This window comes from Rattus norvegicus, chromosome 1 (genome assembly GCF_036323735.1).
Source record: "Rattus norvegicus strain BN/NHsdMcwi chromosome 1, GRCr8, whole genome shotgun sequence".
Taxonomy (NCBI): domain Eukaryota; kingdom Metazoa; phylum Chordata; class Mammalia; order Rodentia; family Muridae; genus Rattus; species Rattus norvegicus.
In genome coordinates, this window is record NC_086019.1 from 50,028,323 (window position 1) to 50,053,234 (window position 24,912).

Consider the following 24,912-nt stretch of genomic DNA (forward strand, 5'->3'; position numbering starts at 1 on the left):
AGTAACCTGGACCGGCATTTGTGTTCTCTTAGGGTCTGTATGACATCTGTCCAGGATCTTCTTGCTTTCATAGTCTCTGGTGAGAAGTCTGGTGTGATTCTGATAGGTCTGCCTTTATATGTCACTTGACCTTTTCCCCTTACTCCTTTTAATATTCTTTCTTTGTTTTGTGCATTTGGTGTTTTGACTATTATGTGACAGGAGGAATTTCTTTTCTGGTCCAATCTATTTGGAGTTCTGTAGGCTTCTTGAATGTTTATGGGCATCTCTTTCTTTAGGTTAGGGAAGTTTTCTTCTATGATTTTGTTGAAGATATTTACTGGCCTCTTAAGTTGGGAGTCTTCACTTTCTTCTATACCTATTATCCTTAGGTTTGATCTTCTCATTGTGTCCTGGATTTCCTCTATGTTTTGGGATAGGAGCTTTCTGTGTTTTACATTATCTTTGACAGTTGGGTCAATGTTTTCTATGGTATCTTCTGAGATTCTCTCTTCTATCTCTTGTATTCTGTTGGTGATGCTTGTGTCTATGGCTCCTTGTCTCTTCCTTTGGTTTTCTATATCCAGGGTTGTCTCCCTTTGTGCTTTCTTTATTGTTTCTATTTCCATTTTCAATTCCTCCACCTGTTTGGTTGTGTTTTCCTGTAATTCTTTCAGGGATTTTTGTGTTTCCTCTCTAAGGGCTTCTACTCATTTACTTGTGCTTTCCTGCATTTCTCTAAGGGAGTTCTTTATGTCTTTCTTAAAGTCCTCCATCATTATCAAAAAATGTGATTTCAAATCTAAATCTTGCTTTTCTAGTGTGCTTGGATATCCAGTATTTTCTTTGGTGGGAGTACTGGGCTCTGATGATGCCAAGTATTCTTGGTTTCTGTTGATTATGTTCCTGTGCTTGCCTCTAGCCATTGGATTGTCTCTGGTGTTTGCTTGTCTTGCTGTTTCTGGGAGTGACTTGGCCCTGCTCTAGGCCTCTGTGTCAGCACTCTTGTAGAAGTGTTTTCCTGTTTTCTTTCAGCCTTTCCTGAGAACAGGTGCTCTGCTCTCAGCTGTGGCCATGCTCCTGGAGACTGTCTTCCAGTTCTGGGCGCGGGCAGGGATCAAAGGGTCCTGTCCCTGTTTGCTCATGTAGGTCCTTGCACCCCGCAGGCACAGTTGGCACTATGCAATTCCCTCTTGGGTCTGGACTGTGAGCAGAGGGTAGTCTCCTCTGACTTCTCAGGAATATCCACACTTCTGAGGTTCCAGCTCTCTCCCCCACGGGATTTGGATGCAGGAAGCTCTTTGGCCAGATCAGTTCTGTCCTGGGCGCAGACGAGAAACGCGGGTACCAGCAGCTGTCTGTTCCTATATCCCTCTTTCCAGCAGCACTGTGCAGTTTCCCCTTGGACCAGGGATTAGGCTGAGGTGTGCAGAGGTGGCAGTCTGTCCTGCGGCCTTGGGATGTCTGCACTCCTGGATGGTCCTCTCTCTCCCCGACTTCCATCACCTTCTGATTGGCTAATAAAGAGCTGATCAGCCAATTAGCTGGGCAGAAGAGAATAAGGCAGGTCTTCGTATCTGAGTGGGGGGGGGGTTGAGAAGAGGAAGTGGGGGAGCTGATGAGGAGTTGCCATGAGCAGATCTCCAAGGGAGTCTTCTCAAGGACACAGAAGGACCAGAGCAAGCCAAGTCAAGACTCATATGGAAGGTAAAAGACCAAATGGCTTAGAAATAGCCTTAGAGGGTTACAATATCGCAGAACCTGTCCACCCTTGTGCTTGCAACTTGTTAATAAAAGTAGCAGATCTCTGTGTCTTTATTCCAGAGCAAAAGTGGGCTAGAGCCGATACAGAAATGCCCTAGTTATTGGGAACAAGATGGGAAGCACAGAAAATGCCCCAAGAAGAACTTTTACAATGAAGAGCTGACAATTTACTTGTAAACCACCCATCCGACAGAATCAGAAAATACAAAATTACCAAATAGGGAACTGATCCGAAGTCCCAAGTCCCTTCCTTGCTAAGATCACCTAGATGCCTGCCACAGATCCTGCTATGTCTTCAAGGTCTCAATTCCCCATCATTTCACAATCTAATTTTAAAGCCAAAGTTTATCACAAAGGTTCACAGATATTAGAGAACAAAAACTCAAATTTACAATGTATGTTTTCCCCAGTGGCAATAAAGTCATGCTGTATTTTCAAAAAATTCACTTCAGTCAATGTTTATGTAAAGTGAAGTGAAATAGTAACTGCCCTTTGAGCTACGGCAAACCTCGAGACAAAGGAGAAAGACGAAGACCACACCGTTCACCTGCTTATCACAATCAAAATCAACACCGGCAAAGTTCAGATTAACTAGCCTCAATAGTCTAAGGTGTAACCATATGGTAACTATCATCTCCAAACAAAATGCTAAAGTCGCTGGCACCTTCCCAAGACATGCACTCGCAAATCCTTGAATTTATTTACTAGGTTAAAAGAAACGTTCCTCTCAGAACTTCCAAATAAATGTTGAAAGTCCTGAAAAGAACAAGGGCTCATTCTCCCTCGTGATTCTCCTAGAAACCCTCTAAGAGTGTGTCCTCCCATCAAATATAAAACAAGCTAAGCTAAAAAATCATTTTTTTAAACTGACTTCTCTATCTCCCCCACCTGTTCACACAGACACACACAGACACACAGACACACACACACACAGACACAGACACACACACACACACACACACACACACACTCAAATACCTTGTATAGCTATATACATAAAGAAAAATACTGAAAATATCAAATTGATTACTTAGGTCTGAATAAACAGGCAATATGTAATAGCATATTTTTTAAGTTTTATGCTTCTGAGTGTTTTGCCTGCATGTACTTGTGTGTGCCATGTGTGTGCCTGGTACCAGCAGAGGCCATAGGAAGTGTACAGATACCCTGAAACTGAAGTTACAGGTGATTATGATTATGCTTTGCCATGGAGATGCTAGGACCCTAACCAGAGTGCCTTACAAGAAGAGTAAATACTCTTTTAACAGATGAGCCATCTCTCCAGACCCTAGAATAGAACTTTTAAATGATGCTACACTAATATGCTTTTAGATACAGCCAAGTTTTTCTACCTTAACTGTTAATTTTTCAAGGTTTTACGTTCAATAGTAATTGTTATAGCTAGCTTTAACTGTCAACTTGAGACACCCTAGAATCACAGGAGAAGGCAGTCCCAATGAAGGATTACCCAAATCAGATTGGCCTGTGGGCATTTGTGAAGGAATTGTCTTGATGTTAATTAATATAGAAGCACCCTGCCTACTGTGGGTGGCACCATTCCCCAGGCAGGTAGTCCTGGGCTGTATAAGAAAGCTAGCTATGCATAAACCTGTCTTCATGAGCCAGCTAGCAAGCAGGATCCTCCATGGTTCCCTGTTTAAAGGTAATGCTTTATGGAATAGCAAGAAGGTCTGTCTGCCTTCAAGTACCTGCTGGAGTTTCTTCCCTGACTTCCCTAACTGATGGAGTTTGATGTAGGGATGTAAGACAAATAAGTCCTTTCCTCCTCTAAATTGCATTTGGTCAGAGAGTTTTACTATATCAGAAAGGAAATTAGAACAGAAGTCTAAACTTTTAAATGTTAATGAATTCAGGTAGTTTGGGTACCTGCTTACTATTTAAAGATGGTAAGATGATGTCATTTGTAGTTGTGTGTTGGTCACATGACCACCTGGCAATATATCATTGTTTGGTAGGCTCAGCACAGGTAGACTTACTAGAAGAAACTATTTTCAGCTCAGTTGGGAAAGAATACCTTGAAAAATCACAGAGTATTCTGAACACAGGAAAGTGCTAGAAAAACACACTACCTGGAAGAGAATATGTGGCCACCTGAGGAAAAGCAGAAGAGGATACAGAGAAGAGTGGATAACAGCTCACTGGGTGAACATTAGTTCCACTGATGTAGATCATTCGTCTGTGTCTCATAATTTTGTTTGTGTTGTGTGTTATGTCTTACAGCTACATGGCATGGTATGAAAGCTCATATAGGCTTATGCGTCTACAAATTCCTATTAGATATAATAAAAATAAGGTTAAAAAGCTACCTGGGTGTGACATCCTTGACTTGGATTGACAGAAATGAGCTTCCTTTTTTAGACTTTTGTTGCTCTGAAATCTCTGCCTTTATAAGACAGGCAGAAGAGACAACTTGGTCATAGCCCTGTGGCCCACATCCCGGTGTAAAAAAAAAAAAAAAAAAAAAAAAAAAAGGCAGTGTTACAGCACATTTTCTAAAGAGTTAGCTTTGGGCCCAAAGACACAACTGCCTTTGGTCCTATGAACAGAGATCTCACACAGCAGCTCCGTTCCACAGTTCCCCTCACCCCGGTTCACCAAGAGACCACAGCCTGACGCGTCTGAAACCGCGAGGCAAAATTAACCTTTCTCCTTTAAGCTGATTTACTTATTTTTTTTTTATTAACTTGAGTATTTCTTATATACATTTCAAGTGTTATTCCCTTTCCCGGTATCCGGGCAAACATCCCCCTCCCCCCTCCCCTTCCTTATGGGTGTTCCCCTCCCGACCCTCCCCCCATTGCCGCCCTCCCCCCACCAGTCTAGTTCACTGGGGGTTCAGTCTTAGCAGGACCCAGGGCTTCTCCTTCCACTGGTGCTCTTACTAGGATATTCATTGCTACCTATGAGGTCAGAGTCCAGATATATTGTCACCACAGAGAACACCATCATTTCACTATAGTAGAAGGAAGCAGATGCTAACGGCAGTGAGAGAACTGGGGGAGATGGGGGCGGGAGGTGGGGACCACCAGTGACACATTAAGAAGACATGCTGCAGGGCAAATACTAGCAAAATCAGAGGTGACGCTTATAATTTCACTATGGATAATAGTAAGCCCCCCAAACTCTCTGCTCACCAATATTTATGAAAATGTACAAATAATAATCATGAGATAACTAAGCAGTTCGAGAGTCTTGCTCTCGAACTCATGAAGTTCTTGAATTCGATCTCTGGGACTCACGAGGAGAGGACTGAACCCCGGAAGTTATCATCTAGCCTCCGCGCATGCTCACACACACGTATACAAAATAAATAAAAATACGTTTAATGTTAACTTTGAGGAGAGATGTGATAGCTAAGCAAGGTGCTTCTGGCATGGGACTTTTGCTTTATAAAGGGTACCTAAGGATTTCATGTAGTAGCATCAACAGTAATGTCTGATTTCAGCGTCTGCGTGGTAACTCTGTAGGGAAACGTCTTTGCATGTAAAAATATATGAAGTATTTGGTGGCTATGAGACATCACCTCAACAACTTAGTCCCAAGTGATAATAGGAAAACTAAGGTCTCGTACTGTAATTGCAGTTTTTATGTAAATTTAAGAGTGTTTCAAAACAAAACCTAATTTAATAGTTTAGTACATTTTAATGATCACTGTTCAATGGGAAAAAAAACTAAGACATCTCGCGTACTGTGTATTTTCTAAAGGCCTCTTCCAACAAAATGCAGAATATACTGGGTTTCTAAATAAATCCTGAGCCAAGGCTGTAGCACAAAAATGTAGAAAGCCTGCCCCCTGCTGGTCATGTTGTAAATATGTTTAGGTCTAAAGGGAAAAAAGACAATTTTAGGGTTTCCACGGGCAAGGGGCTATAGAGCTTCTCAGCTGGGGGTGACCACTCCTGTGATCCCAACCTCTGGTAGCCAGAGGCAAGAGGAAATGGAGTTCCTGGACTATATGAGACCCTTTCTAAAGCAAAGAGCAGTGGTTACTTATGGACACTGACCTCTGGACACCAATTTGTGTAGGTTGTTATAAAACAAGAGAATCAGATATCAACCCAAAAGAAAACTCTGGGACGCCAAGCAGAGGGTGGAAGGCTCTTAGGTTTTCAGATGAGCCCCAGAGAATATTCTTCATCAGCACATTCAAGCAAGGGGATGACACATTTGGAAGACATAAGAAGGTAGACAATTTTCCATTCCTTAGCAAACCTGGCAGAACACTTCTCCAAACCCCATGGAGAAAATAAACTCTCTAAGGAAAGAAAAGAAATGGAACGCACTATCCTTCCACTGAGCAGGTATAATTCCATGCCAGGGTGAGGCTGGATCTAGCCTGATACATTATGTGGGGCTCAGCTGGTAGGCGTCACATGGCAGCCCTGGGCACTGGTTCACTGCCCCTACGAATTGGGTGACTATTTAACCACTTGGCTTTTTTTAAGTTGTAAAGATTCTATTTCTATTAAATTAAACAAGTTGCCACCAATCATACTCTTTACTCTGTCCAAATGAATTAAAAAACAAAAACCAAAACAACCAATCAGATGGCTGCTACAGTAGCAAATTGGAAGAAATCAAAATAGTTTTTCAATAGACAGTAGATAACAAACTGGTACAAGGATCTGGGCAACAGACGATCATTAAGTGCTAAAACGAAACAAGCTGTCAAAGGGTCAGCATGGTGGGTAAAGACATCTGTCAACAAGCCTGAAAACCTGAGTTCAATCCCCAGGACCCTCATGATAGACAGAGAAGACCAAGGTGACTTCTAACACACACACACACACACACACACACACACACACACGAAAGAAAGAAAGAAAGAGAGAGAGAGAGAGAGAGAGAGAGAGAGAGAGAAAGAAAGAAAGGAAGGAAGAAGGGAGGGAGGGAAGGGGGAGGGAGGGAGGGAGGGAGGGAGGAAGGAAGGAAGGAAAGAAAGAAAGAAAGAAAGAAAGAAAGAAAGAAAGAAAGAAAGAAAGAAAGAAAGGGGAGAGAAAGAAAAGGGGGTAAGAGGGTGAAAGGGGGGGAGGGAAGGTGGGAAAAAGGAAGAATTAAAGATAGCAAGACACTGAGAAATTTTAAATTTATTCCTTGAGAGAGATGCATGGCAGAGCAAGAGGGAGTGACAAAAATCTGTTTTCTCTCTAAGATTCCTTAGAGGAAAGGGGGACTGTAGGCATATATTTTTCATAGCCTACTTCAATAAGGGTTTGATCTCTCCTCTAGCTCACCACCCACCAGAGAGAGTGGAAAGATTATTGGGATATAGGGGAAGTGGACCTGTTTAGAAATAGTTCGCTGGGGGTCTTTCAATCTTTGTTGTTCTCAGTCCAGTCCACTAGCAAACACCAAACACAAGCCAGGAGCTGCAGTTCAGTCCACTCTGCAGACACCACACACAAATCAGCAAGGGCAGTCAATCCAGAAGAAACCGCGAGGCTCACTGAGTCCTCTGCAGAAGTGGCAAGAACCCGGAGAAACCTCACGAGAAGTTCTTTGGTGGGTTTCTTTCTAGGACATCACCACAAGTGAAGATCAGCAACGTGTCGTAAGGTGAACCAATACATGCTGTTGCCAGCAAAGAATAGTGAGGCAGAGCGAGGCAAACCAATGCTCTAGTACACATGTCTGTGGGGTCATAGTTATACTCCTTCTAAACATCACACATCCTTTAACGTGTCTGCTATAGCAAAGCATCCTTCCACCTGTGTGCCTCGGCAAACCGTCATTTGACATGACTGACTTCCAAAGAAACCAGACATTTCCACTTCGGGGGACCGTGTGATCAGATCCATGAGTTGGTTTGAAATGGCCCTCTTCATACTGAAGATCTACACTGCTGGAACATTTCTTTGCTGTATCTCCTGTATTCACAGGAGACTGAAGTATTGCTCCCCAAAGAAGGTTTAAATAAGACCGTGCACTTTAAAAGACTAAATTATAGCTCCCAGCCTGGATTCATATTGAATAAGAGGCTTTTTGAGTTGAACTCCTGCTCCAGCACAGCCAAATCTGGAGAGAAAGGAGGTTGTAAGAGCATCAGAGCAATCCGTCTGATATAACCTGTGACGTGGAACAAAGGAAGAGGGCTGCAGAGGTGAGGGCTGCAGAGTGAGGGCTGCAGAGGTGAGGGCTGCAGAGTGAGGGCTGCAGAGGTGAGGGCTGCAGGGGTGAGGGCTGCAGAGGTGAGGGCTGCAGAGGTGAGGGCTGCAGAGGTGAGGGCTGCAGGGGTGAGGGCTGCAGAGGTGAGGGCTGCAGAGGTGAGGGCTGCAGGGGTGAGGGCTGCAGGGGTGAGGGCTGCAGAGGTGAGGGCTGCAGGGGTGAGGGCTGCAGGGGTGAGGGCTGCAGGGATGAGGGCTGCAGAGGTGAGGGCTGCAGAGGTGAGGGCTGCAGAGGAGGCTCAGCAGTACAAGCACTTGCTGCTCTTGTAGAGGTCCCGGGTTCAGTTCCCAGGTCCCATGTAAAGGCCCCCAACCATCTGTAACTCCAGTTCTAGGATCTAATGCCCCTTCTGGCTTCTGAGGGACCCTGCATATGTGTGGTACAAATAAATACATACAGGCAAAAATACCCATACACATAAAATAATATTTTTATTAAATAATGTTTAAAACGATATCCCTTCCCCCATTTCATTCATCTCCTCTTCCTCTCCCCTCTCCTCTTCCCCTCTCTCCTCCCCTCCTCTCCTTTCTCTCCCTTCCCCTTTCCCTTCTCCTCTCCCACCCCCTTTGCCCTTTCCTCTTCTCCCCTCCCCTCTCCTCCTCTCACTCTCACTCCTTCATCACCTTATGTAAGGACACAAAGGTGGCTAGCTGGTGACAAACCAGGAAGACGACCCTCGGCAGGCACTGACTCAGCCAGCGCCTTATCTTATCCCCTCCAACTTCCAAACTGAGAGCAAAGAAATGTCAGACGCTCAGACCCTAATCTACACTATACTGCATTGTGGCAGACCAAACCAACTTGGTCACTGCATTGACTTCCTGTTGGGAAACAGCCAAGGGAGACCTATGAAGACCCATGATAAAACTGATCGTTATGTCTGCTAACCTAAAAATGTTCACTTTTAAAAGGGATACCCTGGTGAGTACAGCTTAAATTGTAGAACTAGAGTTTCATAAAGGTTACTCATTGTCAGAGCCCGAATGTGCAGAACTAGAGTTTCATAAAGGTTGCTCATTGTCAGAGTCCAGATGTGCAGGGCGGGACGTGCCTGAGGGAGAGCCAGAGATAGGACTTGCCAAACCAGCTATCAGCCCCAAGGACACTGACCATCCGTAGCTACCCCCTCCCCTTCCTTCACCCCCCTGAGTGAGATGAGTCACCCTACCTGCCTGCCGAGCTGCTGGAGAGCACGTACTCCTTGCTGATGTAATTTCGCGCCGAAAGTAACTGTGCACCATTTGAATTGACCAATCATGTGCAACCTCGTGAATGCCCCTAACCTCCCCTATATAAACCCCCGAGTCTGGAGGCTCGGGGTCGATTCCTCTGTCTCCTGTGTGAGATATGTGTCGACCCGGGATCCCGCTAAGACCTGGGATCTCGTTAATAAAGCTACCTCTTGCTGTTACATCAAGAATGGCTCCTTGTGATTCCTGGGGGCACCCCACCCTGCGATCGGAGCGAGAGACGCGGCTCCCCGTTTTGGGGGTACGCTCTTTCAAAATTAAACAAATGGCAGAGTTTGGTTCCATCTCTGGCTCATCAAAATTAATTGAAATACTATCGCTTATCCAATAATTAAATAAGAAAAGGGAAAAAGCACTCCATGAATATAAACACAACTGTAAGCTGGCCGTGTCCCTGTTTCACATCCTGCATGACAATCAGGACGCCCTATTAGATATGCATGGAGTTCAGCAGGATCCTGAGCCCTGAGCCCTGAGCCCAGCAGGGACCATCAGGAAGTTCTAGTCCGGGGATTTCTGGTGCATTGTGATGACCCCTCGGGGCCTGCCACATGGAAAGCTGAATTCCTTACCAACTGTGCAGGCACAGTGTGTGGAGACATGGCCACGAAGGATGTGAGGCATTCGAGTTTCTGCCATCTTGAAGTTTGTGTTCTAATAGGGAGATGCAAAGAATAAACAAGCAAAGGAATAAAGATAATTAACTACATCACTCCTTGAACAATTACATCACTCCCTGAAAGAAACAAACAGGCTAAGAAAGAGGTGGAAGTCCAGGATGATCAGACAGGAACCTAGAGGCAGAGGCTGATACTGAGGAGAGGTGCTGCTTACTGGCTTGCTTCACATGGCTTTCTCAGCCTGCCAGGGCTTTCTCGCCCATTGATCACTAATTGAGAAAATGCCTTACAGCTGGATCTTATGGTGGCATTTCCTCAACAGAAGCTCCGTCTTCTCTGGTGACTCTAGCTTGCCAGCCAGTACAATGGGCTAATAATATGAGCAATTCAGAGAAAAAATGCCTGACGGCACTTCAGGGTCCTCTCTCCAAGCACATCATTTTCCAACAAAGGAGTAGGACCCAAACTAGGCATAGTAACCAGTAGTATCTCACAGGGCTTAATCAAAGCAACCAGACCAGACAGACAGACAGACAGACACACACACACACACACACACACACACACACGCGCGCGCGCGCGCGCACACGGGGGCAGAATCAAGAATGCAGCCTTCCACAGTAACCTGTTTTGCTGCCTAGTTTCTTAGTAGCTTTGATCTATTCACTTCTGTGCCTTATGTTAAACACAGCCAGTCACACCATTTGTTTGACTATGCAGCCTATATTTTATGCTCGGAATGAAAGGAACGCAAACAAGGAGGAACTTTATGTTCCGGGCCTTGGGGGAACATGTTAGTGGGCACACATGTGGAATTGACACATTGCAAGTAAAGAGACTACAGGTACAGACAGCATGTATTCAAAGTAAAATGTCTACATGCTGACTTTGAACTCGAAAGTATTCATGTTCTTTCCCTTACACAAGGCTGAGAAACCTTATTTTTTGTTCCAGAAGTATCACAACAAAAGTTTCATTACCATAAGCACACATGGAATAGCAGGCAGCGTGTCATGAAAATAGGTCATGCCAACCTTTTGTTTTAAGTTTTTATTCTTGATACGGGTCTTGATTCAGACACACACACACCTTCCCATCATATGTATTATAGACCGTCACAGCAGATGTCCTGGTCCTCTGCCTTAGTCTTTCCACTCCCTCTTCCCTAAGCCCCAATTGTAGGGCCTGTGTTGTAAATGTATTGATTGGGAGCCTGCAAGCCATGGTAAGTTGATCTTGGCTTTATCAGTTGTGGATTTCCATATGCTGCAAAAAGAAGCTTCTTTGATGAGGGGTGAAAGCTACACTCACCTATGGCTGTAAGGATAAGTATTTACAACAGTGAGATTATACTGGGTTTGGGAACTGCAGTGGTGGGCTCTCATCCAGATTCCGTGGCCTCACCAGCAAGAGGTAGCTGGCTCACTGTATGAGACCAAGCGGGAAATCTCCACAGAACAGGACTCAAGTCCAACTAGGTGACTGTTGGCTTCCCCAGGCTATAAGTGCTACTACTGCACCATGTGGAATATCTTGCCATGCTGGTCATTGTGGCCCATTGGTGTTAGAGCAGGATAGACTACTGGGTGTTTCATTGTCTAGGGAGAATAGTACCAAGCAAGCTCTTATTTCCCAGTGATCAGAGTGAAAACAAGTATCAGAACTTTATGTAAAATGTGTGGTAAAAAGTTGGTTTTTTGGTTTTCTGATTTTTTTTCCAGATGTGGTATTTCCTGCTTTTAATCTCAGCAACCAAAGACAGAGGCCCATCCGTGAGTTCAAGGTCAGTCTGGTTTACAAGCTGACCAGAGTTACGTAAGTGAGACCCTTTCTCAAAAGAAGCATATTTTCTTCCAGAGTCAAGGCAGCTTTCTGGTTGGTTCCTGTTTTCAGATGTTATGGGGACTTTATAATTCACATATAAAACATTGTGTGATGCTTGACTTATATTAAAATGTTTGTTCGTCATCCTTGGCTTTGTTTCTTGGCTCTCAAGAGCCCTGGGATCTCTGGCAATGAGCATCTTATTCCCAGACTTCAGTAAATGATGTGTGGACTGTCTTTTCTGATCAACAATTGTCAGACTGTGGGAAGTGTCTCTTGTAGATGATATGACTGAAGGCTAATAACCCTAGCTATAGGTTACGGGCTGAACACCAAAAACCAAGGCAAGATTAGTGCTGGGACTCTGAACCCTACCCCCTGATCTTCCAGCAAAGGAAAAAGGCAGAAGGATGATGTGATTTCCAATGACCAATGGGAGATTAGTCATGCCTGTTAATGAAGTCTCCAAAAAGCAACCTCAGTGTCCTTCAAGTCAGGTGAATGTGGGGAAGAGCCTGGAACACATGGGGGAGCTCCTCTGAACTCCCTCGCCCTGTCAATCTCCAGCTGCCATCCATCCCTTTATGAGGCCTTTAGAATGGATAAATTATGTGTTACTCATCCCCAAGGAGGCAGTAACCAATGTTACTTCTCTCATCAATGTGATCAAACACCTGACAAGAGCCAACTCAAGAGAAATTTGCTTCTTGGTTGAAGGGATGGTCCATCCCATCATGCAGTGGAGGAACAGAACAGTTGCCAGGTAACAGAGCTGGTGGCTGATTCCTCACCTCTATCTCCACCAATCAGGATGCTGGCTCAGCTGGCTTTCTCCTCTTCCTCCTTTTATTGAGTCTGGGTTCAACCTACATTTAAGGCAACTCTTTTCCTTTTTAAGATTTATTTACTTTATGTACGTGAGTACACTGTCTCTGTCTTCAGACACATCAAAAGTGCACATCGTATCCCATGACAGATGGTTGTGAGCCACCATGTGGTTGCTAGGAATTGAACAGGACCTCTGGAAGAACAGTCAGTGGGTGCTCCTAACAGCTGAGCCATCTCTCCAGCCCTTTAAGGCAACTCTTATCCCTTAGTTAATGTTTTCTGAAAATGATCTTACAGGAAAATATCTCTCTCTAACGTTCTAGGCATGTCATAACCCAATGAAGTAGACACTCCAAATTAACTATTACACCCAATATACAGAGAGCTGCTCTAAAATATACACATGACCTGTGGCTGCACAGGATCTGCAGAGCTAGCTGTCTGGGAGACCGCCATCAGTTAGAGACCAAGCAACCGGCTACCCTGGAGAATCTGGGACCAAAGCGTTGAAGGGTTTGGGAGCATATAAACAGTGTATTCCTATATCCCTAGTACTGTTTTATGCATTATTACATATTATATAATTAGATCTGCTATTAAAGAATTTACATGACTTCTGAATTTTAAGAGTAAAATTTCAAAAAGACCAACCTCCAACTGCATAGTAGTTACTCACGTCTTGTAGAAAGCAGCGGAACCAACAGCATGATAGGACCGTTAATGTTCTGGCACACATGCGTCATACAGACCTCTTGATAGTTGACAACACTTTTTTTTTATTAACGATCAAAAAACACTTTGCACTTATAAATAAACGCTTCTTTGATCAATATTAAATGAAAACTACCCAGAACCTTACAGGCCTTTCAGCAGGCGGCAGACATGATGTTCGGAAGATAGATGTTAGCTTGCTGCGATCAGAAGGATAGTGCTTTGCTGTGATCTATTTAAAATGTACCTAACAGCTTCCCTCACAGTAACTTGACTGAAATTACAACAGGAAAAGAAACCCAGCATTTATTCCTAGGTTTAGACATAACCCACACAAAGTTCCAACTATATGGCTTCTATACTTTTTCGTGAAGGTGCGCAAAAGAAATTCGGATCTCACTTTAGACCAAGAATTTCAGATGCAATAAGGCAACCTCTGAAGTCCAAAGTTCAATGAATGCACAACAGTTCAAGCAGCAGATACCACCTCAGAGGAAATATTTATTTTGCTTCTTTGTTTCCTTCCAGTGTTAATCCTGCTAATGTCTGCTAAGGTCAACCATGACTGGAACACATGCTGCTGATCTAGTTACACACACACACACACACACACACACACACACACACACATACACTACACACACACACACACACACACTACACACACACATTCCACACACACAAACACACACTCCACACACACACACATACACACTCCATGCACACACACACACTCCACACACTCCACACACACTCCATGCACACACACACTCCACACACAAACACACACACACTCCACGCACATACTACACTCACACATACTCCACGCACACACACATTCATACACACACACACTACACGCACACACTACACTCACACACACACATGCACACTCACACACTCCACACACACACACACTCCACACACACACACATACACACACCTTCCCAGATGAACAATACAAATTCATGTAGTTCTCTCAGAAGAAATGTGAATTTACTTGCCTCTATTTTAAAAGAGACAAAGTTAAATCATCTAAGCCTCATTTCCTACTGGGTGACTTTAGTTTGTACATTCTCTTGGTCTCATAAAACCTATACATCGAGGAGGAGACTTGGGATTCCTCATCCTCACCGACAGAAACCCACAGCACAAATAGAGCCTCATAGAAATTTCAACATTGACTTTTGTTTTTTAATCTGAAAGCTTAGTTAGTAGGAGTCAAAGTTATATAAAGTCAGTAGTCTCTGCAAATCTGTTAGCTCAAGATAAACTCTGGCCTAAAGACTTGTCTTCAAAAGTCCACCATCAAAGGCCCTCCTGAGGTCTGTTTAAGAGTTCGCAGTCTCATAACCAAGGCTAAGCAGAACCACGTGACGTGTTTGCTCAGTTGAGTCGCTGTTCTGTACAACGGCTCTACTCACTCCTACAGGTCACCTCATCAGCAGACACTTACAACATCTGACTAGCTTCTACACCGAGTGCCAAAAAGTGCTTTGAATTTAAAGTTTGTTGTTTTTTTTTTTAACTTTAGTCTTCAATATTGAAACTGCTAAGTCACTCCATTTTTCCATTAAAAAGAAAAAGAAAAATATACTTGAGGCAAGGATTTGAAAATAACTTGGGACAAATTACAAAATAGGTTTAAGAAAAAAACTCAATATTTAGAAAAAAAAATTCCAGGGGGCTCAGTGGTTAAGTGCTTATTGCTCTCGAGGATGATCCCCGTCAAGTCCCAGCTCATGAGTACCACTCCAGCTCCGAGGGACCCAGACCCAACAATTTCTTCTGTCTTCCATGGGGACAATGAACAGAACATACACAGACACACATAATTAAAATTAAAATAAACCTTTAAAAAATACTCCATTAAGAAGTAATGTGCATGCCTGGGGTTGCTGACCACAGCCTTTTTGGTAATAAAAGGCAATTAAACACAAACAAACTATTCAGTAATATCCAACTGATAAAACATTACATAGTCAGTAAAGAAAACAAGGAAGATGGTGAGACGAAATGTGAAAAGGCAAATTCACAAAGGCATTTCAACAGTGCACAGCTCTACACCCAAATGCTGCACAGGAATACAATCAGAAACACTGTGTACCTTGTCAGGGAAAGGGTGTCCTTCTATTGAATAACAATACAAAGGCCCTCTTGTGAGTATAAGTTCTTGAGACTGCAGAAAAAATGAAAATACATGTCTCTGAAAACTGATGTTCTCAAGACACCCTACTGACCTCACTCAGAAACCCGTTTGCCTCTACTGAAAAAGGTGCCACCTCACCCAGGGTCCAGTTCTCCTGAGATACACAATTAATGGTGCTGAATGGCTTCCCTGAATGCCCTGTGGCCTAGTCCCCATGTTGACATCATGGGACAGGCCCTGCATACTTTGTCCATCTTGAGCACTTTCATACAATACACAGTCGGTTTTAATAGACAAGGTAACAGTTTTTGCATCTCAGCCTATAAAAAAACCCAGAGGCACAATGTCACTCCTCTCCGAATTAACAGTTGTCAGTCAGGAGCCTAGCTTGGGTCTGTTGATTTGTTCAGTAGTGAGGTAGAGCCCAGGGCCTCACATAAGACAGGCAAAGGCTCTACCACTCCATCCATCCTTAGCCTAGTTACACGTTTCAAGTGAAAAAATGATGTTTCTATGAAACTGTGGCCATAAATAAAGACCACTAGGTGATATCCGCTAAACAAAGGATTACTTATGAAAAATAGCAATTTTTAACAGAAAAGAGAACTATTCAGTTCTCTATTTTATTATTCAACAATTCTGGGGGGGGGGGTAACTCATTTTTTTTCCTAACTGCAGTAGAACAGGATTACAGCCTCCCCACAGGCCCCAACACAGAGATGGAATATCTTTGATGGCCTTATGATGACAGTGACAGCGTCCAAGCAATTCAAGCCTCTAATGAAAATGTTCAATCAAGAGCAGCTCACACCAAGTATGTACTGTTCTCAAACAGTTGCCTAACAATACATTTAATTAAGAAATTATCATAACTGTATGCTTACACATATGTGGATAGGCATCAATGAAGATTACAACAGCTCAGCCACAGTGCTGCAATGCTCTACACTACTACAAAACACCCACCACGGGCCTGACACACAGCCTGGCGGAAGGGCTTCACTTCTTGCAAACTATGTATCTTTGGCTAACATTCTCCCAGTTGATTACATTCCAAATGGCTTTCAGATAGTCAGGTCTGACGTTTTTATACTGAAGATAGTAAGCGTGCTCCCACACATCAATCCCCAGCAGTGGAATAAGGCCTATCAGAAAGAGAGAAAAAATATTCTTTAATACGGCATCATTCGCTTGCTTCTTATGTAATAGAAAATTTGCATACCCCTGCAAAAATATTTAAATTGTTTAAATAAAGAAATATAATAAATAATATGAAAAAACCTCTGAAAGATCAAGTTAAACTACAGAACCTTAATCCCTGCTGCTAAAATAGCAACAGAAGCACCAGTGTTGAAGCCCAGCCTTCTTTCCAGTCTCAGTCAGGAGCCACAAGTGAGAGGGGATGGCTAAGGCCCTGAGCTTCCTTTCCAGAGCATTGGAGAGGAGGAGGCTGAGAAACCAGTACTACTCTCCAAGGGTAATTTTAGTTTTCTGGAAAAAACATCAATGAGTCACTAAAAAGAGTAAGTTAACAAGAAGTTAAACAGGACCAAAGAAAAATGAACACTACTTTCAGAAATTAAGTGGCATAAATGAAGAATTTAGTTCTATATTTTTTTAAAAAAAAACTATTTAGGTCCTCAAGTCGGGTACAGTAGCACAGGTCTGTGTCCCCAACACACGGAGGCTCCCTCACCTGTGGTTCCTTGCAGTGGGTCCTGATTAGAGCAGGCGGCAATCTGTAAGCGACCTTGCTCCTTATTGAAGCCAAGCCAGCCCCAGCCTGAACCTTGGACTCCCACAGACACAGCTGTCAGTTTCTCCTTAAACTTCTCAAAAGACCCAAAGTCACGCTTGATAGCCTCCAGCAACTCTCCTGAAGGAAAAAGCAAAGACAGAAAAGACTTCAAAAACTACAGCAGAATGTTAGGTTCACAACACTAAAATAGTCTTGTCAAAGGACCACGCCCTTGAGAAGATGCCTGCAACCCTCGCAAGGCCAGCCTCCCTCCTGCAGGCGTCAGACACTGGGCTGAGGTCAATTAGTGAGTGCAGCCAGGGTCTCTCTGCTCCCTGTGCTAGTGAGGAGAACCAGGAAGGGAAGAGCCTTCTCACAGGCTTCCTTTCCATTTTTCCCCTTTCATACTTTTACCCCTATCCTATGGCCCCATTTGGAAACTGAAAGTTATTGCTGTTATTCAACCCCTTCTCCAAGCCTAGCTCTCCCATCTTCATCATACTGTTCTTTAAATGAAGGCTTCCCGCTTTTGTTATTGAGCTAATGAATGGTACACTTAAGAGGGCTGGAGCAGAGCTCAAAGAACAGACCTGATATGCATGAAGTCCTAGAGTTTACCCCAACAAAGGAAAGGAAAGAGAGGGGGCAGTGAGGGAAAAGACTCTCTCACACACACACACACACACATACACACACATACACATACACACACACACACACACACACACACACACACACACACACACACACCTGGACTCAGACTTCTGATCCTCCTGTCTCTACTTCCCAAGTGCTGGGATTACAGGCATATACTACCCCACCCCTAGAATCTTTTTACTCTGTAGCAATATGGAACTGATTCTGCATGAAACGTATCAAACTGAATCAAATGGGTCCAACATCTCACTTCTCTCATTCTATTGCCTAAAATGTAATTATCTTTTACAAATATGGCTGATGCTTCACGTGATACAAACTATGTAACAGAAATATCAACATGAGGAAGAAGAGGAGGGGGAGGGGGAGGGGGAGGGGGAGGGGGAGGGGGGAGGAGGGGGAGGAGCACACTTTATATCCTGGTCATAGCCGAAGTCTCACAAGTCATGATGGAAGTGCTTATTACTAGTGAGTCAGGCTGCTTTTACAGCAACGGTAAAAAAACCGCACAAGCAACACTACACTGGGAATGTAGCTCAGCAGCAGGCTGACCTAGCACATGAGGACCAGGGTTCAATCCCAGCATCACCACCACAGAGATAGGGACTGGAGAAGAACCAACAAAACCAGATACTTAGGGCACATGCAAGAGGAAGAAAAATCTAGGGAGGAGATCTATATGATAGTCCTCACTTCCCTAATCAGAAGAAAACTGAAGTCACCCGAGCTTCCATAAGCCACACAGGAAGTCAGAGGAGCCATGGCAGCCATCTGGATGAGTCTTACAGGAGGTATAGGGTGTACAGAGGGGCTGAGGAGTAGAGGACTTGGGTTTTTGTTGTTGTTGGTATTGATGTTACTTTGGGTGGGTTTTTTGTTTTGTTTGTTTGGTTTTTTTGCTTTTTTAGGATTATTCTTCTCATTTATTCTATGTATATGAGTACACTGTCACTGTCTTCAGACACACCAGAGAAGGGCATCGAGCTGAACTCAGGACCTGTGGAAGAACAGTCAGCACTCATAACTGCTGAGTCATCTCTCCAATCTGAGGATTTGCTTTTGTTTAAAGACAAGTAAATTGTACACACCCTTCATTGCACAAAGGTTTTTGTTTTGTTTTCATTTTCATGGAAACCTTGTTTTACTGGGGCAAGTGACTTCCTCATATTAGGAATAATAATCAAAAGCACTACTCTGAGCACTTTACATACAACACTGAAAGCAGGCCCGTAATTACCCTGCGCCCATGGATGAAGCAAATACAGTTCAGATGGCTACGTGTCTTCTTTCCCAGGGTCAACTTCTCTAAGTACTAGGTTTGTCCAGGTTTTCCCTAACACTTATCCTAGGAGTGGGCAGGGTATGCAGGTCTGTGTCTGTGTGTGAGAGAGAGAAAGAGAGAGAGAGAGAGAAAGAGAAAGCGGGTGACAGAGCTCCCTGAACACATTCTCTACTCCTCTCTTTGAAACCTAACAACTTGTCATATCCTGACTGTAAGAAATACACCTATATGGTAACTCAGGAGAACTCAGGTAATAAGAAAACCAACAGTCCTCTGGAGGCCAAGCCAATGGGCACATACTTATGTGTGCTGAGCTCAGTCCCTAGAAGAAAAAGAAGAAAATCATCCCCACACACACAGACAGACACACACACACACACACACACATATATATATATATATGTGTGTGTGTGTGTCTGTCTGTCTGTGTGGTGTGTGTGTTGTTTGTGTGTGTTTGTGTATTAAACAAACTGCCTCAAAAAATAAACAAATAAATAAATTTATAAAGACTGTCTACATATCGATTTCCAGGCCAGCAAGAACCACACATTACTCTTTTAAAGAAAATTAAAAAGTTAAGAAAGGAGGGGGAACCCAACAATCATTCCTACTGTACACCAAGGATAAAGCTGTATCAGCAGATACCAACCTTTGGGTTCTCCACCACCCTTAGGGCTCAGGTTTGTCCAGAAAATGCTGTGATTGATATGGCCCCCGCCATTGAACTTCAGTGCAGGCTGAAGAGCAACCTGAGTTGTAACATCTCCTGAAATATAAAACGTAAACACCTTTTCAAAATCCATCCTCAGCCAGGTCAATAAAACCACGGCTTTCTTATTCCCAGCAGCATTCACTAAACAAATACAGCTCTGTCTCCACGGAAGGGTTGAAATCACCATGTTTTTACAACATTAAGAGGAAAGTTGTCAGATGTCACCTTAGAGGAAACGCTTTCCCAACTGGGCTTTTCCCCTACTCACTATTACCACAGCCTTCCCAAATCTGTCATTTCCTAAATCAGTCTCTTCCCGTATTCACGATTATGTGATTTGCTTATTGCAAGTAAAATTTCCAGAATGTGGTAATTTCCTTCTCTTGGTTGGGCCACTTACACAACTATGCTAAAATACCACACTTCTCCACTAGATGCCCCCAGTGAACCAATTACTCAACCCGTTTCCCAGACCTGAGAGGCAATAAGAGTGTATTTAAGAAAAAGTGAATTTTACTGTCTGGTTTTCTCAAGCAATACAGCTAACCCAGAGACACGGCTAACAATTATTCTCCTTGTAAAAACTAATAGATTAAAAAGACAGCATACTATTTTGTTTAGCCATTAAAACAATTATTCCCAGAAGTTGTGGTTGGCTCAACAGGTAAAAAAACAAAAAAGCTCTTGCCAGGAAAACCTGACACCCTGACTTGAATTGACAATCTGAGCTCAGTTTCTGAATACCACAGTGAAAGGAGAGAACCAACTCCCCAAAGTTATCCTCTAACCTTCATCACACACCTGTACACACGCACACACACACCACACAGAGATGGGCTTTTTTAATACTATAGCACTCCCATATACATCATCTGGGGTACAAACACAGAAGTGCACATACCATAGATTTTGTTGGCTGAGCTCTTTAAAATATAGGTAAATAAATAAGCTTAACTACTGTTCCATTCAGTGACACTCAGTTTCTCACGAAATACCTATTTTTCCTGTGAACTTTGACCCCAAAAGTACCAAGTCTAGCTTGTTGGGCCGCTAAGTGCTAATTCCTCTCCCACAAGGGTAAAAGGTGTGAAACAGGATATCCACAGTGCAGAGACATCCATGGATCGAGCCAGGGAGTCCAAGTCCTAGACTGAACTAATCCTAATGTTGTCTGAAACAGTGACAATAATCAAACTCGGGCTGCAGTCTCCTGATGCCACTTCAGACCCTCTCCTGCACCTGCTGCCAGGCCACCAATAGCACTTGCTCTCAGCAAAGCCCCAGCCACTTCTAGCCCCAGGCATCCTGCCACTCAAGGCACCTGGCTGACCCAGCCTGGGCACTCTCAGCCCTCCTGCAAACCGCTGCCAAGACTACCTGAAAAAAAAAAGCAAAACGAACTTTCCCCAAAGCCACGTTATATAACAGCCGCAGATTTTAAATATCCATATGCAAGACAAAAAATAAATATTCATTATGCAAAAAGGAGCGACGTCCCGGAGCTGTCTTTAAAGGGCCCTGGATTTACCACCAATGCTAGCTAGCAACACGGGTGGCAAAAAGGGACTCACAATGGTAAAAGTGCATCAAGTACTTTCGTGAGGTAGTGTTTTCCGAGATAGTAAAGGACGTTTATGCAAACCAACCGAGATATTCCCCTGCATCGAAACAGACTTCCGTCTGGACACGGGGAGCCTCCAGTACAGGGACCTCGCACCTACCCTTGGCCAGCGCCTCGTGGTACTTCTCCTCGGTGACGTTCAGATTGTTCACGTAGGTCGCGTGGTGCTTGCTGTGGTGCAGCTGCATGATCTGCGCGTTAATGTGCGGCTCCAGCGCGCCATAGTCGTAAGGCAGGTCAGGGAGGCTGTGCTTGTGCCGGGAGCCCGCGGTACTGGCCGCGGGGCCCAGTCTTCTGCCCGCGCTGAAAGGGACAGAGAGGACGCCGCGTCATGCCACCGACACCGCGAGCCAGCCACGTCCGCCGCCCGAGACCCACCAAAGGGGGACGCCGCGGCCCCGGGCCCTGCCACTTACCTGCACGCCGCCCGACACAACATTGCTGAGGCGCCCACGACCGCTGCTCTCCTCAGAACACGGCCGTTCGCTAGCAGCCGCGCGTCTGCTCTGCGGCGTCCGCCCGGCGTCCGCAAGGACACAGCTAGGCGCTGACCCTGCCGGCAGCGCCCATCAACGGAGGGGAGGACCGCGACACGGACGGCCCAGCTTGTAACAGAGCGGCACACAGGGAAGGCCGCGTCTCCCCCGCGCCGAGTTGGTAGAGCCCGCGGGCTTGCCACGGCCACGCCCCTAGTGTGGCCACGCCTCCATCACCGGCCTTGGCCTGGGCCCGCTCGTCCCCGCCCCCGGTGTGGCTATGCTCCACCCTCAGACTAGGCCCCGCCTCTTCTCGGGCCGCCTTGGCCACCTCTGCCTGTGAGCTACAATGTCTCCACTCCTTTTCCATTCCTGGTTCTGGAAAGCCCCGGAGACTTTCCTCCGGGAAGCCAGGGCCCTGCTGCTGGTCAGAGCCATGGCGTAATCAGGGTCCTTCTGACTCACTTAATTTATGCCCTGAGTGACCTTCCCCCGACCTGATCTCCACTGGCTGCTGAATTTAAATCACATCGCAGGTTTAAGTGTGTTCATCTTTGTTGCCCCTGAGGTTAGGGTTGCTGACTCCAGGTGCAGCTTGCCAGCCTCGCAATTAACTAGCAAGAGTCGGGATTAGAAGGCCAGGTTCATCTTTCCTGACTAAACCCTGTAATATTTTGTGTATTCAGTAACTTCAAAACCAACCACCATAAATGTAAAACGACATTGTTTCCCTTTGTTGACTTACGGTCTAATAAGCTGCGGCTATCAAATGTTTTCATAGCAATTATACATAGAATTTAAGGCAGCTTTCCTCTGCCACTGATATAGGGTTTAGGTTTTCCCTGATTAGAAATCACTAAGGAAACAGAAGGCTGACTGAGTAGTTCCGGGTGGTTTTTCCCACCCCCTTTGCCTATTAAGGATGACTGGGCTTGGTAAGGGGAATTTCAAGAGGATGCTTTCCGATAGAAACTTGCCCACAGGCCTCAGACCCGAGTTGTATTATGAATGATCTGGGTCAGCATGGTTGAAAACAGAAGTTGGCATATTAGCTGAGGAAAGGTGGCTCTGACGGTATTCCTCCCTGAGGTGGTCTAACACTGTTACCAGGAGGGATCCCCTAGTCAGTTCCACAAACCTGAACTCAGAATCTCTGCATGAATACAATGATCTCAGCTGTGTCCTCTTCCGGGTTTTCTTTTCTCTTTTAATTGTTTAGGTTAGCATACTGTAGTGGCTGTTCCTGGTTGTCAACTTGACTATATCTGGAATGAACGACAATCCAGAATTTTCAGAAGGCTCACCCGTGATCCTGAGCTTGAGGCTGGGAGATACAAGTTTCTGACCTAGATCTTGGCATGGAGATCTTGAGGCATAGTGGCCATGAAAAGCCCAGGCTAAGGTAGTACATGCCTTTAATGCCAGGAGATCTCTCGAAAGACCACTGGGGTGGGGAAGACCCCCACTAAAATCTCGAGACAACGCAACCCCCCAAGAACTCACGAGAAACCAATCTTGATGTAATAAACAAGAGGTATATTTGAGGAATCAGAGCTCTGGGGAAGACACGTATCTCACACAGGAGACAGAGGAGTCGACCCTGAGCCCAATTAGAGGAAGGTATTTATAGGGAAAATTACATAGGTAGTTGGCAACAGTCACACAAAGCAATTTCATTGGTTTGTAACTTGGGCTCAGTTCTACTCTAGGCCACCCTGCTTCTGGGGCAAGCTGACCCTAATTCTCGTTTTTCTCAGGACTGTTGAGTCAGGCCTTATCGAGGCCAGATGGTTTGTGGTGGTTATTGCCAGGCTTCATCCCCAAAACATGTTATGTTATTCTTTGCTGTGAGGTGCACTTGTCCTCACAGCACGATCAGTGGGGGATAGTTTAAAATCTTTATTCTTTCATTCCCCACTTCTGCCTGTGACTAGTTCTAATCTTAGAACTCAGGGCCTTCTTCAATTTTTCTCTTAAGGTCTTCTGAGGCACGATATTGTTGGCAAAGCACTAATATCTGTACTGCATTAACTCTTTCTCTAATAAAGGCTATTAACTTATTAAAAATACAGGGTCCAAATGTCAAAAGTAACAAGAGAATACCTAAGGGTCCTAGGAGCGTGGAAATTAGTCTCACATCCCCAAGCAGAACAGTATAAACTTTCTAAGCCCCTACAATGCCGGATGGTAGCCTGGTCTCGAACATCTCAGGGGGCAAACGTAAAGCCCCAGTCTCCCCAGTTGGCACCTTGCTTTTGGACTTCCGCACCTGAACTTGCCCCCAGGTGAAATCTCTTTGGGACTTCTAAGGGCATACTCTGAGGGTCTGTGTCAGGAATGTCCTAGGTGTCCAGCCCAGCTACCAACTTACAAAAGTCAGGGGCGAGAGTGGGTCACCATGTGTATGGTGGGGCCACCTTGGAGATGGACCATATTACCTCCCTGGCCTGGGAGGAAACTTGCCAAATCAGTTTCTGGGGGATATGGGGATTATAAGCACTTACAACAGAGACGAAGCTTAAGAGGATTAACAGTCTTTTCTAACTTCCATTCATTTCTGAGAACATCTGGTGCTGTCTTCAAATGGGAGGTGTGGACTCATGCAGCAATCCCATCTACCTTAACAGCAGTGGGAGTGGTTAACAGTACTAGATAGGGTCCTTTCCAGTGAGGTTCTAAATTCTTAGCCTGGTGTCGCTGGACCAGGACTGTGTCTTCCTCTGGGAACTGGTGAGGCGCCCTGGACTTCCCGTCTTGTAGGTGTCCTTCACTTGACTCCAAATTCCACTTTGGACTGTGTCTAAAGCCTTTAAATGAGCAGAGTTTTAGGAAAAAACCTCAGGGTAGGGGACCCCGCCCGATTCAATGAAGGAGGGGGCTCCCATACATAATCTCATAAGGTGTTAGGCCAAAAGGGTCAGGAGTGTTACAGAGCGAAAGGAAGGAGGACAGTCCAGTCTCCCCCGCCAGTCTCTAAGGCCAATTTTGTCAAGGTCTCTTTTAGAGTTCTAGTTATCTTTTTTATCTGCCCTGAACTCTGTAGTCTCTTTGGGGGTGTGGGTAAGGCTGAATCTGGAAGGGGCATTTCTTGCTCTGAAGAGAGCAAGAGGGA

General features: G+C 44.7%; 1 protein-coding gene across 1 annotated transcript; it reads right to left on the minus strand.

The window, feature by feature from the left end:
- Positions 1–15,000: 15,000 nt before the first annotated feature.
- Sod2 (superoxide dismutase 2) lies at positions 15,001–21,846 on the minus strand. The gene is made up of 5 exons (NM_017051.2): positions 21,741–21,846; positions 21,425–21,627; positions 19,641–19,757; positions 17,011–17,190; positions 15,001–16,459 (listed from the first exon to the last, which is right to left on the minus strand). The coding sequence occupies exons 1-5, from the start codon at positions 21,761–21,763 to the stop codon at positions 16,314–16,316; spliced, it is 669 nt and encodes a 222-aa protein (NP_058747.1). The 5' UTR covers positions 21,764–21,846; the 3' UTR covers positions 15,001–16,313.
- Between the last annotated feature and the right edge of the window lie 3,066 nt (positions 21,847–24,912).